A 15717-nucleotide genomic window follows, 5' to 3' on the forward strand; every position below is an offset into this window, starting at 1 on the left:
ATCAAGGTTTAAAGCTTCTCGATAGAAAGCTAACACTGACTACTCTAACTGCACACTTCCATTTCACACCAATAGTGAATAGGGCACAATTCAAGGTCCCCACAGGCTGGAAGCTATGCATTTGTTTGATGTTTTTATTTAAAATGAAGGCAAAAGCAAGTTGACAGTGGAAAAATTATAGTGATTTAACTGTCACAATACAAAACACCTGTTATAAAAAAGAGGAAACAACTCTTCGTGATTCTGAACTGTAATGCATAATTCTTGCCACTCTAAGCCTGTGCAGCAGTGTTTACGTGCTTAACTTCTGTGTCCCTAATAAACAAAAAGGATAATGTAAAGTGTTAGAGAAGGTAACAGACATTGTGATTTGATTTAAACAAAATCTAGCAGCACATTCCTTAAAACTTGTTTAACCTGCACGGTTTTGGGGGGGGGGGTGTATCAGGGGGTTAGTACACAAAAGCACAATGCAGTTTGGCGCTTGATTCAAGCCCACACTCACACGAACCACCCAGAGCATTTTACAATAAATTCAATCATCAATTCCAGAAATATAGTTGAAATCCAGAGAGCTCTTTTCCCTGCTGAAAGTAGCTACATTTAAAATCAAGTGGTGTATTGAACGACTTTTTGTTAATAAATAAATATCTGGCATCTGAATAGTTAATCTGCAAGCGCGCTTTTCCATTTCTGTGACACAAAAATATAGTTAGTGCAAGCAAAGTGGTCATCTAGATGACAGACACATAGCAGAAGACAATACAATTCAAAGGAAGCCTTTGTTGTTTGCTGTATTCTCTGATACTGCATACTTAATACTTTTGTTTTAGTTATTATTTTTTATGTACAACGTAATTCTTCCTCACAGAATTCACAAATAAAACAATCAAGCTGAGACAGTTTCCCAGTCAGAGTAGGTAAGTAAATAAAAGTATAGGAATATGGGAATTGAATGCGCAAGCACTGCACATCAAGAGTACAAATTGTGCAAACAAACTGTGGAATCAGTCCGAACATACTTAATACTGCAAACACAGCTTTTTCAAGAGAAGGAATGCAGGGTGCATAGTTCTAAACTGCCTGTCACACTAGTCGTTTAATCTGTGCTGTACATTATTATTCCTGAAGAAACATTTCCCTGAATTATCACTCTGTACATGGAAGCGGACAGGGTCATCTTTTTATACAACATGAACGTCTATTACCCTGATAGCTTTTTGTAATGTATCCTTGTTTTGGTCAAAATTTTGAACACCACAAATGTCAAAAGAATGTCTATGCTGCCAAGATTTAAATGAAAAGAAAAAAAAAAAAAAGAAGTGTCCAGCACTACACAGTTTCATCCAGGAATCGAGGTGGAACTTTTTCCAGAAAGCCTCTCCAACCTTAGCCTGTTGTTGAAGCATCACTCTTCTTGCGGGGTACTACAGAAATCCCCAGGTTCTGAGGAAGACGAGGAGGCAGAAGACCTTTTCCGACAGCTAGCTTTCTCAAGCATACGTGGGTCAAAATCCGAATGGCGGCGGGCATGTTTTGTCAGGTGGTCACTCCTCATGAAACGTTTATCACACAGAGGACACTTGAATTTCTTTTCACCGGTGTGGGTGCGCAGGTGCCTGGTGAGTTCATCCGAGCGTGAGAACTTTCTGGAACACTGAGGCCAGTTACATGGGAAGGGTCTTTCACCTGGGGGAGGAAAAAAAAAATTACATGGTTACATTTAATTTATGATGTGGAGAGTTAAAATAGCAATTTAATAAAAATCCAACGATAATTGGAACATGCACATTATTTAACAGTTCAAATTAGGAAAAGCACACAACTCTTAAAAGTATGCTTATTTAAAATAGTTTTAATAAATATGAATTCAGTGCTTGCATTTACCTTTGACTTGTGTGGAAATAATAAAACTCTCAACAATAAGCCCGAAGCTTTTTTTTAATTAAGTTGCATCAGCTTGAGGAGTATCCATGCATGAAATGTCACATCATAAATAATCTAGTATGTTTACAGTGGAGAGATACGGATGGACAGAGGATCCACATGAAACGTAACTTTGTATTCATAATCATAAACCCACCCCCAGTTTTATACTTCTCATCCATTCATGAAAAAGTTTTGACTCTAAGATTTCATTATTCAGCATGTAAAATGAGTATGTCTGCCTTTCTCATTATGTATATGGTTATAAATGTTTTGTTTTTGTGTTGATCTGGAATAAAGGGTGTTCTAAAATTTTTTTGAAAGGACCTTGCCACCCAGTAGTTTACAAAAGCTCTCAGGCCGCACTCAGTTTGTTCAGCTTAAAACTTTCACATCCCAACCCACCGTTGTTCATGGCTCTGTCCTGGGGACCCTCCTTTTCATTATTTATCACCTTCCCCTTGGAAATATCTTTCGTAAATATAACATTAACTTCCACTGTTATGCTGATGACACCCAACTCTATCTCACTAGCAAACCTACTTTTTCCTTTCCACCCTCCTTGCTTATTGACTGCATAGTGGAAATCAAATCCTGGTTTTCTTCAAATTTTCTTAAATTAAACAGTGATAAAACTGAGGTTCTCCTCATTGGTACAAAATCAACATTATCCAAAACTGATCATTTTTTCCTTGTTTTTGATAATTCCTCTGTTTCCCCTTCCCCACAGGTTAAGAGTCTCGGTGTCATCCTTGACAGTACTTTATATTTTCAGTCTCACATCAATAACATCTCCCAGTCTGCATATTTCCACTTGCGTAACTTTAATCGTATTCGCCCCTCCCTCACTCACTCCCCACACCAATGCTATCCTCATTCATAGACTTGTCACTTCTCATCTGGATTATTGCAATTCTCTTTTCTTTGGTCTTTCTCGCAAATCTCATTATAAGCTTCAACTGGCCCAGAATTCAGCTGCCTGCATCATTACTAGAACCCCCTCTATTCACCATATCACTCCCGTCTTGCAGCAGCTTCACTGGCTTCCAGCATTCAATTCAAAATTCTCCTGTTAACTTTTAAGGATATCCACAACCTTGCCCCTCCATATCTGTCAGACCTACTCCATGTTGCCATTCCCTCCTGCACCCTTAGATCCTCTTCCTCCATCCACTTGACTGTCCCCTTTGTCTATCTTACCACCATGGGGAGCAGAGCTCTGGAACCCACTACCATCTGAGCTTACAAATATTGAATCATTTTCACTTTTCAAATCTAAACTTAAAACTCGTCTTTTTAAAACTTCATTTTTACAATTGCTCTGTCTGATTTTAATTTTTCTAGTTTAGTTTATAATATGTGTATCTATTGTTCAGTGTCAAGTGTTTAGAAAGGCACCTACGAATAAATAAAATGTATTATTATTATTATTATTATTATTATTACAGTGGAACCTCTAGATACGAGTTTAATTCGTTCCAGCACTGAGCTTGTATAGCGAATTTCTCGTATCTAGAACAAACTTCCCCATTGAAAATAATGGAAATCCAGTTAATCCGTTCCGCACCCCAAATATATTAACATAAAAATCAATTTTCCTAACAAATAACACTGATAAATTATATATACTGTAGTCTACCTTTAATAAATAACACTGGTAAATAATAACTGATTATTAAAAGAATCCAAACAGGTGTCCAAAATGCAGTAGAGCATTCAATAAATCTTTAAATAAATAATCCTCAAAACAGTTGTGAAGTGGAGGTTTAAAATACACAAGAATAACAATCCTTTAACACGAGGTTAAAACGTCAAAAGGATGCAGTCTTTAAAAAACAGATGACAATCCCCGGTGCTTCTTCTCTGTTAGCGTCTCACCTGCGGGCTCTGCAACAGGCGAGACACTCTTAATGCAGCTGACCTTCTCTACACCGTCCTGCTTCAGCTGTTTGGCTAGCTTGTTCAGCTCACTGTTCAGCTACACGCGAGCCTGCAGTCGCTCGCTCTCCCGCACCGACCGACTTCCTGCCTGCCTGCCTGCCTGCTTGCTTGCTTGCGCACGCTCTCTCTCTCTCTCTCCCCCTTAACCGGCTCGCGCTTCTCTATATATGCGGGGAGGACATGGCAGCTGCAGCCCATCAGCCACAGGAACAATCATGGATGTGGGCAGTTTCCCACCTGTGCACTTAAGTGAGAAACGCAGACACCGCAGATCGCGGCTCGCAACTGCTACCACGCCCCCTCGCTAAGCCGCGAGCTATACCCACAGACTGGCTTGTGGCTCGTTACGCGAGCCAATGCTCGCATTTAGATCTGAATTTTTCGCTCATACTTTCCTCGTATTTTGAATTTCTCGTATACAGAGGTGATCGTATCTCGAGGTTCCACTGTATTTAAAAGTGACCAGTTTCACTTATGACTAGCGGGTTTGACCCAGGAGGTGTATAGCAAGATGACAACTTTTTATACATCCGGCGCCGCCGAGAGTGGCAGCCTTTTCAGCAGCTCCGTGTATGTGAATTTCCCATTATAAAGTCTACACAATGACAGCAGAATTGGAAACCAACTCAAAACCTTGCCAAGGTATTCTACATAATTATGTCTGGTTCCGTTTTACTTAATCGTCCAAGTTACTTAATTTGCGATAAGGAATGTTTAAAGCTTGCAAATAGGATAACAACACAAAGTCTTGTGTACAATTACAGTAATTTTAAAAGAAAAAAAATAGGTGTTTGCAGCTACCATAAAGATATTCTCCTGTTAAAGATATGTGGTGTGTGAGGGGAAGAAAGGAACTTTGTTGTGTACAAATGTATGGAGGAGCTGAGACGCTGTCCTTGGTAGCATTCATCTTCTAAGACCAATCCTGCTTAAGTAACCAAAGGATGGCCTTTAAAAGCCAGTATGCTTGTCACTATTAATTGTTGCTGTTGTCTATTTTTTTCAGATGTGTTCGTCAACAATAATGTTGTCTTTGGTCGTCTTTAGTTTTCCCTGCGGTTTGTTGTGTAAATGATGTACCGTTACAGCTTGGTGATCTGCCTTAAAAACCGAGACACTGGCCACATCCATAGGTGGCAAGATGATCAGTCATTCTAAGAAACATTTCAAAGCAGAAATGATGGTAGCAACAGTGAAAAAATGACTTCAGTATGTGTTATGCCTCATCAAAAAGAGAATGCAAGTAAAACATTTGTCAGTGTCTGATGTTTTTGAAGGCCTCTTTTAATAAACCTGGAGGTTTGTCCTGGTACTAAAATGCCTGTTCGGATGCCCCTGATGCTTTTAATTCAGTTAAAAAATAATAATAGCAAATATGGGATGGGGAAGTCAAAACTGCTTTTTAAAATAATCAGATGCTACCTAAAAATCATTTGCTTCTGCATTTTTCACGGCTTTCAATTGAGTGACCGGGGCCCACATCTATTAGCCTTGAAGATAATAAGCATTTTACAATAAATAAATTGGTATTGACAGCTGTTGTTTAAAAGACCATGAGGCCCCCTAAACATCGAGTCTAAAGTGGCTTTACATGCTTCATGAATGTGACTACTGACCAGACGTGATGGAATGAAAGGTTTTTTTCCATTTACTGAACCTGCCCAATTCACAGGGACTCTGCTTAACATGGCAAATTTGGGAGCAAGGAATGAATTTAGTTTGGGCTGGGGGCCAGTTCACTGCCAGGCATTTTTGGGGTCTCCAGTCAACTGAGCAAGTATGTATTTGAGATGAGGGAGGAAAAAGCAGGCACACAAGGAGAATGTGAAAAATTCACAGAGGCAGTGCTCTTTTTTTTTTTTTTTTTTTTTTTTAATTTCCAAATCTTTTTCTGACTCACTTGTATCACTTGCATTATATTGCTGATACTCTTTCAAATATAAGAAACATGAATGCTGCCTGTGGCTCTGCAGCCTAATGCTCTGCAATAAAGACCCTTCAGCACAGACTGTTCAGCTGTAGTCAAAAAGAAAATGGCACCTATGGACTCCAAGATGTCATTTTGAATACCGCTTTAAACCAGCACCAGTTCATAATTACATTTTCTGGATTCTAACTAATATTTGTGGCAATATTGGCCATAAATGAATCTTTCACTGAATTGGACGCCACGTGTTATTTGCTGGTGTGTAGGAATGTTATGCTCCGAATGTTTGGCTGGATTGGTTGTATTGTGTGACTGCTTAGTGTTACACTGCAGAAAAAAATACAATAAGCAATGTCACCTTACTACAGAGTACAAAGGCATGAAGAACCCCTACTGTGTCAGCACTTCTGGAAAAGTACCTAACAGATCAGCTAAGTTGGCGGCATGGCTTCTGCTCCATACTAAAATAATAATAATAAAAGGAAATCTTAACAGTAACGCTTTAAATGCTGTCAAAGTGGCTTTGAAAATGGAAGTGTATTTGAAAGTTCAAAAGAAGGAAAATGATTCAACATGCAGAAATCCAGGCAATATATAGCAAATGAGGGGAGGGGAGATGGATGTAGGGAGGCAAAACAATAATATGCACATAATAAATAAGATTTTATGACCAACTCCTCCAAACCCTACTGAACCCGCTTTAAATGCTGTCAAAGTGGCTTTGAAAATGGAAGTGTATTTGAAAGTTCAAAAGAAGGAAAATGATTCAACATGCAGAAATCCAGGCAATATATAGCAAATGAGGGGAGGGGAGATGGATGTAGGGAGGCAAAACAATAATATGCACATAATAAATAAGATTTTATGACCAACTCCTCCAAACCCTACTGAACCCCCCTAATACCCCCCCCCCCCCCCCTTACATCCACCTACTCTCCCCTCCTTATTGCCTTGAATTCCTGTATGTCTAATTATTTTCCGGATTCGGGAGGCAGAGGATGGAGCTTGCGACTGGAGTAGCAGAGGCAGCAGAAGGAAAAAGGGACTGGATATTGTGCTGGTTTACACATGGTATTGTGTAAATAAGGAAGAGTATAATAAACGTGTGTGGTTTGGACATCGTGTGTCCTTGGTGTCTGTCTGTAGCCGGGCTGATCTTCTACAGTATGCATACACTACTGGTCAAAGATTTTAGAACACCTCAGTTTTTCTTCAAATTTAATCAACTGAAATGCAATGAATGACTTTAAATGGTGAAAAGTAAGCAGTAAACTGCCATAGGTTTAAATTAAAGTTTAGGTTAACAAAAATTGAAAAAAAGGAAATTTCAAATGGGCCTTCTTCAGGGAACAACTAATAGGTTACAACCTACAGATGTTATGCAGCAATTACACTGTGTGACTATGAGCAAGTCACTTGACCTGCCTGTGCTTAAACTGGAGAACCAAAAGAAAATGTAACCAATTGTATCATAAATGTTGTAAATCGCCTTGGATAAAGGAGTCAGCCAAATAAGTAAAAGTAATGTAATGTAAATTAAGTCTTGCAAGATGAAGCAAACAGTTTGCACAGGTGTCCCAAGTGCTGTTGATTAATAATAATAATAAATAATTCTTTGCATTTATATAGCGCTTTTCTCACTACTCAAAGCGCTCAGCAATTGCAGGTTAAGGGCCTAACAGAACAGTCTCTTTTGGCATTTACGGGATTCGAACTGGCAACCTTCTGATTGCCAGTGCACCACTCCACCTACGGGTACTTAAAAACCCTCTACCTTAAAGCAGAGTTGAAACAAACTACACCCTCTATGCCCTACAAAGTTGTCCCAAAGGGGAATTTACCTTTTTACTGAAGCTCAAGAAATATTATAACTTGTCTATCTCTAGCTAAAAAATCTGATTTGGCTAAAGATAAGAAAGCAGTCACAGTGGTGCTTTATCACAGTGTATTGCTATTAGTTAAAGGAGCCCCAACAATATTTTGAATTTTGAGCCTTAGCCCCATGCACACTTACTGATGTTGTATTTGCCAGACTAAAAATAGTTGAGGTGCTGCCGCCTCAAATGTCTGTGCATCAGATAATCCTTGAACCCACAACTGTATCCTGTAAACCCCAGTATCAATCTCAGACAACAACAGTGATCACACTGCTGCCACCAAAATAACTTTTTATTCCATAAGTTGACAGTAAACACACTTCCAAATTTTAGATATCATTTTCACAAATTAAATCCAGTTTATACAATAATTTGGTTAGTTTTAATGCCTCTTCCATTTTGCTCTCTTGCACCCCCTAGTGTCTGATCTCTGTTCTTAAATGTGATGTTGACAGTCATCTCTGTTTACAGTGCCTTTAAAACTGATTCACTGCCCTTAAACATTTTCATGTTAATAGTATGAAGCTTGAATGAATTCCCTGGGATTTTTTTTGGTCACTGATTAACATGAAAAACTCTAATTACAAATTGAAAAAATAATTCTATGGATCTTTTAAATCTACTCTCTCTCTCTCTCTCTCTCTCTCTCTCTCTCTCTCTCTCTCTCTCTCTCTCTCTCTCTCTCTCTCTCTCTCTCTCTCTCTATATATATATATATGTACAATTCTAAGCCTAAAAGTGCAACGATTTTATGTGACGTTTTAAATCGGGCTTATTTTAAAACCCACATATATATGTTTGGTATCATTCTTTTCAGAATTTATCGAACTTTAATGTGATGTTAGATTTTCAGATTCGTATTCTGTTTTTAAATTATAAACTAAAATATCAAGAAAGTCATGGATTTTAATATCAAGAAAGGTGTGGTTTTTAATATCAAGAAAGGTGTGGTTTTTATTTTTGATCAAGTAAACTTTCTTTCACAGGGACAAACTATTTAGTATTTATTCGTAATGCCAATGTTTGTATTTAGGTGATTTAGTTAGCTGAAGGTCGAAGCGCCAAAGGCATCAGCGGGGCTTGCCTCCCTAGTGTATTATAATTGAATAAACTGATTTCAAATAAATATTTCCTTTTAATATGATACACTTAAAAATGATCTGGAACCATTGGTTCAACAAAGTCCACCTGCATTTGTTTATGTTAAGTTGCATTTCACAGGTGTGCCGCATAGTACAGTAGTCTCCATTATAAAAAAAGAAGATATTCAAACAAATTTGAACATTGTGATGTTCTTCAGTGCTTATGAATTCATGTCAACAGGGCATAGGTCAGCCAGGTCACATGCGGAAGCTCTGAAGGAATTACAGTATTTGTCAGTTTAGGTGACCAAAAAATAAGTTGCGAGGGGCTTAGGTGCTTAACACCTCGATGACAAAGCACAAGGCTGTTGTGGGAAATTAGCCACGGGTTTAATAAGAAACAAATTCACATCTTTGGACTCTACTAAGTGCTTTGTACAGTACAAGTGCAACACAGCACACGCTCATGAAAACGTGCGTGTATAGTGTACACCATTCTGTATAGTGGTGGCCTCCTCGCATTATGGAATGCACTGCAGATTTGTGAAGATGGGCCGCAAAACACAGAAAAGTCCTGAAGGAAAGTGACCCACAGTCAGCAAGAGAATTTGGATTTAAGGAAATGCCTGTCTTTCAGCAAGACAGTGATCCACAATGCAGCCAATGAGGGATTGAATTTGTCAAAGGGGTAGAGCAGAGCCCAATCAAGAATATGTGACCGAAACCGACCAGTGCTGTTAAATGTTCACACGGCCAAAAGGAGTCTGAGCAATTTTACAAAGAAGAGTGAGTGAGAACTGAAGTGCTGCAAGTGCAAAGCTGACAGTGGCACACTCTTCGATTTACAGCTCTAACCTGTGCCAGAGGGTGTCTCTAAAAGGAGAATAATTATGGAACCAATTAATCATTTATTAATTAATAATTTTTAAAAAGGTTCTGAAGTCTTATTGAATTAAGATTTATTAAGGCCTCAGACTGGAAAACAGGAGGGTGTAGACATACACTTAACAGCCAGCTCATCTGTAGGCAGAGAAAAAAGTTGGAAAATCTTTAACCATTATGTGTATTCTTGATTTAATTTAATTTGATCTAAAGTATGGATAATTACTTCTTTTTCCTAATAAATGATTAGATAGATGAGTCCCTTGTGTTTTTTAACAGAGTCATTCTGTGCTCACCATTTTAGTTGGAATTTGATGTATGAAGTGTTGTCTGTAGTTTGGCTGTGTGTGAATGTGAATCAAACGCATGACTACATTGTGCTTTTGTATACCACGCCTCACCCAAACCGATGCCAGTCCAGTACAGACCAAACAATGCAGACTTGCCAGTTAAACTAATAAGCACATCCTTTAGCATGGCGAAGGTCAATAGGGTGACCAGGGTGAAAACCAACCCCACTCCATCACCTTACTGCCATCCATTTTCCAAACCCACATATCCAGAGAAGGATTGCAGGGAAGCTGGAGTCTATCCCACCAAGTATAAATGTAAAAATACTGCAACCAACAAATGGCCACAACCTAGCAATAAGTAAAATAGCATAGGATAATTGCTATATAAATAAAATGTATTATTGTTATTATTATTATTGTTGCGCTCAAAAGAGTTTCAATCTTTGGGACACTGATTGGCCCTGCAGCATTTTTCTGAAGTCGTGCTTCACACAGCCAGCACGTCTTTTTTGTTTCCCATCTGCACTTTTTCTTCTTCAAGAACATATAAATGACTTGTAAATAGTAATCTTTTGTTATTATTATTATTATTTCAGAGGGTCTCATATGTTTTCTAACTCTTAGAAGGCCCTTTACAGTTTGTTTTGAGCAGTGCTACTCTACATGACTAATTCTTATGCATCTGGACCGCACCGCCTTCTTTTACACGGACAAGGCATTTAGCTGCTGAGACCCCAGAAGACTGGTTTGTGCTACTCTACTGGCACTTAAAAGTTATGCGTACCAGTGACTCACAGCAGACACACACAGCCTCAACTGCAATAATCTGTACATTTTGTGACTGACAGACAGCCAAATGGCCGGTCCCAAATGGAGATGTAAATGGGCACAACTGAAATTGTTTCATCAGAGTCTGTTAGGACAAGGACGAGGAGCGGATTATATTTTAAACCAAATCAATGCACGAGTATAGATCAGTCCAGCTTTTACGGCTTTTGAGATGCTATTTGACGAAGTGGGCATGGGGGGGTGGGTGACGTATCATGATGTCACAAAGCTGCAAAGACCTGGTTGTACTTGACACTCAGGACACTTATGCACACGCATCATAACTGCCACACGTTCCCAGCATTCTTTTCACACGTCTTCTGAGCACACTGTCAGAAATTAATGACGTATCGTGTGCGCGAGTTGCAGTACCTGCAAAAATATTGGTGTTGTGTGTGTTCATGTTTTGTTACGTGACCTCAACATCGTTGCTTACTATTAACATTTCCAGAGTGACAAACATGCCTGTCAGAACAGCTGGCATCACATTGCCAGCTCTTTGAAAGTGGATGCGGAGATACGTCTGTGCAAAGCAGAAAACGTCCGAGAAAAGGAGTGGGGATTCTGCCATGGCAAGAAAGCGCAGTGTGATGGCAAGCCACATTGCAGCTCTAACAGGATCAATGTGCGTGCTGTGATGTTTGATGAGCAGTTTGATGTGGTGAAGCAAATCATCAAACTTAAATGCTGACATATGAAAGTATCCATGGTACTCTTCTTCATCCATTTCTCTCATGGGCAATACAAGTGTTGCATAGTCCCATCGTAATGAAGCGATACATGTAAAGGGCTAACATACCATCTTCTGTGTCACTGCTGCTGTCCTTTTTTGCACCTCCGCAACAGCATCTCACACTGCCACCTGTTGGAATCCTCCAGATTTACATAAAGTATGTGCACAAGTATAGTCAGCACACTGCTTGCATAGCAGCAGGTTTTGCAAGCGTACACTTCACTTAATGTCAAGTATATCCCAGCCCTAAGGCAACTGAGTATGGTCAGACCTGCTTCTTCTTTCAAGTCTTGAGTCTGTGCAGAGATGCCAACTCTGCTATCAGAGTAACCCACCCCATCAGTGGTGCTTCAGCATACTCCAACCTTAGTCGGCAGTCAGTGCACCACCACAGTATGTATGTTGTGTGGCTAGCATCAGTATGTAGCTCCAATTGGAATGTAATGACAAAACAGTCAAGCAATGTTACTTTCAGTCAGGTAATACAACATTTAGGGACTGCTGAAAAATCATGCATGCATAAAATGGAGAAAGTGTTTGGGGTGGCAAAATGAAGATGTTCTGAATCCCAGATGGACTCAATGTTCCTGGGAACGATCCCTTGTTTACACAAATGCAGTCCACTTCTTATCACAAGTTTTAGGATAAACCTGTTCAGCGAACTCTGTTATTTGATTATGTAACGGTAAGCCACTTACAAACTGGCTGCATTTGTGGTTAACGCTTAAACCGCACACACTAATAATAATAAGTTGCATTGGTAAAACACGGAATGATGAGTTCGGTGCTGTTATTTTGAGTGTTAACTTGTTTGCAAATTATGAGGGAAGGGGGGGGGGGATCCTAAGTGTGTGACGTCATTACTAGAAGCAGATCGGACTGACAAAATGTGAGGAGAGGGAGGTGGGGGTCAGCTTTGTGGCGTCATTAATGGATGATCCTAAAAGTTACAGTTTTCCTTCCCAACTAACTGCACTGTCCAAAAATAAAATACTGCACCATGACCCTACCATCCAGTATAAAATGTAACAATTTCATTTTCTCGTGACGAGTAATGAGGTCGAGCAAACGCCAAGGGTCCCTGAAGCTAAAGCATAACCTGGTGCTATGTGGCGCACATATAAATAAACACCTGACTTGACTTTTCCTAACCCTGTGGCCCACGGACTTGCGCTAACGAATGGGCGGAGTAACGCGTACCATTTAAAGTGAACTTTGCCTACAAGGAAAAAGTTGCCCCGCTGCTCACCATTCACCACCTAATCTTAAATGGCATGGTCGCCGCGCAGGCAGGGTGACATTCCTCCCACTTCGCTTCATGCGGAAGCCAGCACGGCGTGGCATTGCTGGTGCTGGGCATGTTTTCTCCACCATCAGGGCACTACTCATCTTCACCAGAGGTGGGTGGTACCGCGGATGACTTAATGAGTGACCTTGATTTTTTTTTTTCGTTCTCGACGCTAGTTCTGCAGTTCGCACGCTCTGCTTCAAGCGAGATCACGCGCACCGCGAGAGCCCCTGTCCCTGGAGAACAACGTAACACTAGGGCTGCGCCCACGTTCAATGGCCATGCACGTGTGTCCTCAGAAAAAGTTCGCGCACTTTGTTCCGGTACGCACTGTGCCGAGAAGCTACAGCACCCGCCCACGCAATGAAAAGACAACAAGGGTGTTCTCAGTTTCGACCGTCAGTCAAAGTCCAAGTGCGGTATACTTGGGTGACGGTGCCAGCGATTTCTGAGCACACAGTGACGTCACGCCGAATGAGCGCGTTTTCCGTTGTCTCAAAGGGGATCGCAGCTTCAGCCGCCCCGCGCGAGTGAATAAAGTGAGATGACGCAAGCTGCGTTGAGGCGCGCACCAGCACCCAGTTTAACAATGCCACCCCTCACCCCCTCTTTTATCCTTTAAACTCACCAGTGTGCACTCTCACGTGTGCTTTCAAGTGGGACGATTTGCCGTACTCTTTGTCGCATCCCGGGTAAGGACAGCGGTGATTCTTTTCTCTGGTCGACCGCACGGTGCAGCCCCGATGAGACTTAATTCCAAGCAGTCTTTGATTCCTAGCTGCGTCGCTGCCTATCCGATGCAGCTCGCTCGGCTCCGCTGCTCTACTCGCCTCGCTGCCACAGGAGCACTTGGCGGAGGTGCAGCTACACAGGCGCGACGGTGGCTTGTGAGTTTTCAGCTCAAGTAAAATCCTGGCGAACATCAGCAGCGTGCCGCGCTCCTGCGGGTCCTTGGCATCCGCATCCTCGTGCAGCAGCATGCTGGGGCAGCGACTGGCTGCTGCTCCGTTAGAAATGGAGACGAGGCACTCTGCCGCAAGATCCACCTCCGACATCGTAGCCCGTGTCCTTCGCGTTGCAATCCCACTTAGAAAACGGGATACGGCGAATGAAGCGTGCAAGCTTGGGTACCGGTAGATTTGAAAATATTTTCAATGACTTTTTTTCCTTTCAACAATCAATAGCCCACGTGTAATAACTTCTTCCAACTCCACATCAGCCAAGAAAAGTGAAAAAGTAAATCCTTGAAGCCCGAGCAAATTAGACAACTGCAGTGATTTTTATAGCGCCAAAGTAGGACCAAGTCCAGTCCAACATGCTACATAGTTAAAAAACACTTGCCTTTACCGTTGTAATACTTATACTGTAGAGCAGGTGAGCGTTCCTCGATTGAATATTCACAGTCGCTGGGATACTCAAAATATTCCCTTTTCGTCACTTTATGATCCGAAGTGTTAAAGTACACGAAGCCGGTCTGCTCTACTACCTCAACGCGACTATGATTTGCCACGGTTGCTTCTAATTGCTGTACTTCTCATATATTCTGGGCTTCGGTGTTCGCATAGTAACAATTTCGCGGAATCTCTCTGTGTCATAATGAAACTGGCCATTCATTGGCCAGCGAGACTGTGGAGGGCACGTGTTGTGCGCCCACCAATCGCTCTGGTAGTATACCCATTGACGCAGAAGCCCGACAAATCAAAAGGAGGGGTACCACAAAGAGGGAGTTGTTATGCGGAGGCGGGTCAGACAGGAAGCTGTGGTGAGACGAAACGGTCCGGATATACGCGTGATGTGTGGCCAACTCGTCCGACTTGAAAGAGCCACGTTCTGGAGCGAATTCGTGTAGCGGGTTAAAAAACGAGAAGGGAATGGTATGAGTAAAATCCCGAAGGGTTCCAGTATTGCCACAAGCAGGTTGCTCTCGGTTGCCTCATAATGCGTGCAGGTTCTGCTCGTCCTCGTGTCGGTTTGCTACTGCCTCTCGAGTTTCTTCCCACACCCTGACCCTCAGTGTTGGAGCTTCTTTGATCCCATAAACACGTATAAATGCTCTTTTTGATGCTGTCCATTTTGTGGGTGTTTGATACCCTTGGGTCGGTTGCTGTTGGATTACGCTTTGATTCCGACTCATTCTCGATTTCCCTTAAACCAGTTCAGAATCGTGGGAGGAAGGTTGGGGGTATTTTAAATATGGATGGACTGCAAGTTTAAAATGGTATTCGTCAGTTTCACACACCCACACGTACAAGTCCTGTTTAAAGTTGCCACATTTACACAGGGTGAGACTAGTCTGGTATTTACACGCAGTCCACAAGAGCTCCGTGGCAGCGGCATTAACCACTCTGTCGCCGTGCCTACCCCGATCCAGTGTAGGCCTAAACAAATGAATACAATGCGAGAAATAAATCAGAATACCGTATATTAAGAAAAAAAAAAAAACAAACGCGCACACACACACCGTAGTAAGTTCATATAAATATACAGCATTTGTCACTTCCTGATTTCGTGTTTTTGCTTATTCATATTACTTGTTTTTTGATTTCCAAACAAATGTAGTACAAAAGCCAAACTTAGTAAGCAGAATGTATTTTTTAAATGGTCGTTTAATTTAATCAAAAAAAAGTTCACCAACACCTGTATCACCCATGTGAAAAAGTAATTGCCTCCTTAGTCACTAAAACACCCAGTGAACAAATTTATATTATAATGGGTTAAATTTGACTACACACAACCAAATGATTGCTGCCAGCCCTATTGAACTGCATCATCACTTTCTGTAAATAGGTACTTCCCAGCAATGTAAAGTAGGCTGAAAGGTCTCAACAAGCAGCATACCATGCCTTGTTCAAAGGAAATTCTCGAATGCCTAAGAAAGATAGTCACTGAAATTTACCAGTCAGGAAAATGTTAGAAAGCAGTCTCCAAAACCCTGGGCTT

At 41.1% G+C, this 15717-nt stretch overlaps 1 protein-coding gene across 1 annotated transcript; it reads right to left on the reverse strand.

The window, feature by feature from the left end:
• Window positions 1-657: 657 nt before the first annotated feature.
• klf9 (Kruppel-like factor 9) lies at window positions 658-14353 on the reverse strand. The gene is made up of 2 exons (XM_028791756.2): window positions 13406-14353; window positions 658-1689 (listed from the first exon to the last, which is right to left on the reverse strand). Exons 1-2 carry the CDS (start codon window positions 13830-13832, stop codon window positions 1409-1411), a joined length of 708 nt encoding a protein of 235 aa, XP_028647589.1. The 5' UTR covers window positions 13833-14353; the 3' UTR covers window positions 658-1408.
• Between the last annotated feature and the right edge of the window lie 1364 nt (window positions 14354-15717).

Source organism: Erpetoichthys calabaricus, chromosome 5, assembly GCF_900747795.2.
Source record: "Erpetoichthys calabaricus chromosome 5, fErpCal1.3, whole genome shotgun sequence".
Taxonomy (NCBI): Eukaryota; Metazoa; Chordata; class Cladistia; order Polypteriformes; family Polypteridae; genus Erpetoichthys; species Erpetoichthys calabaricus.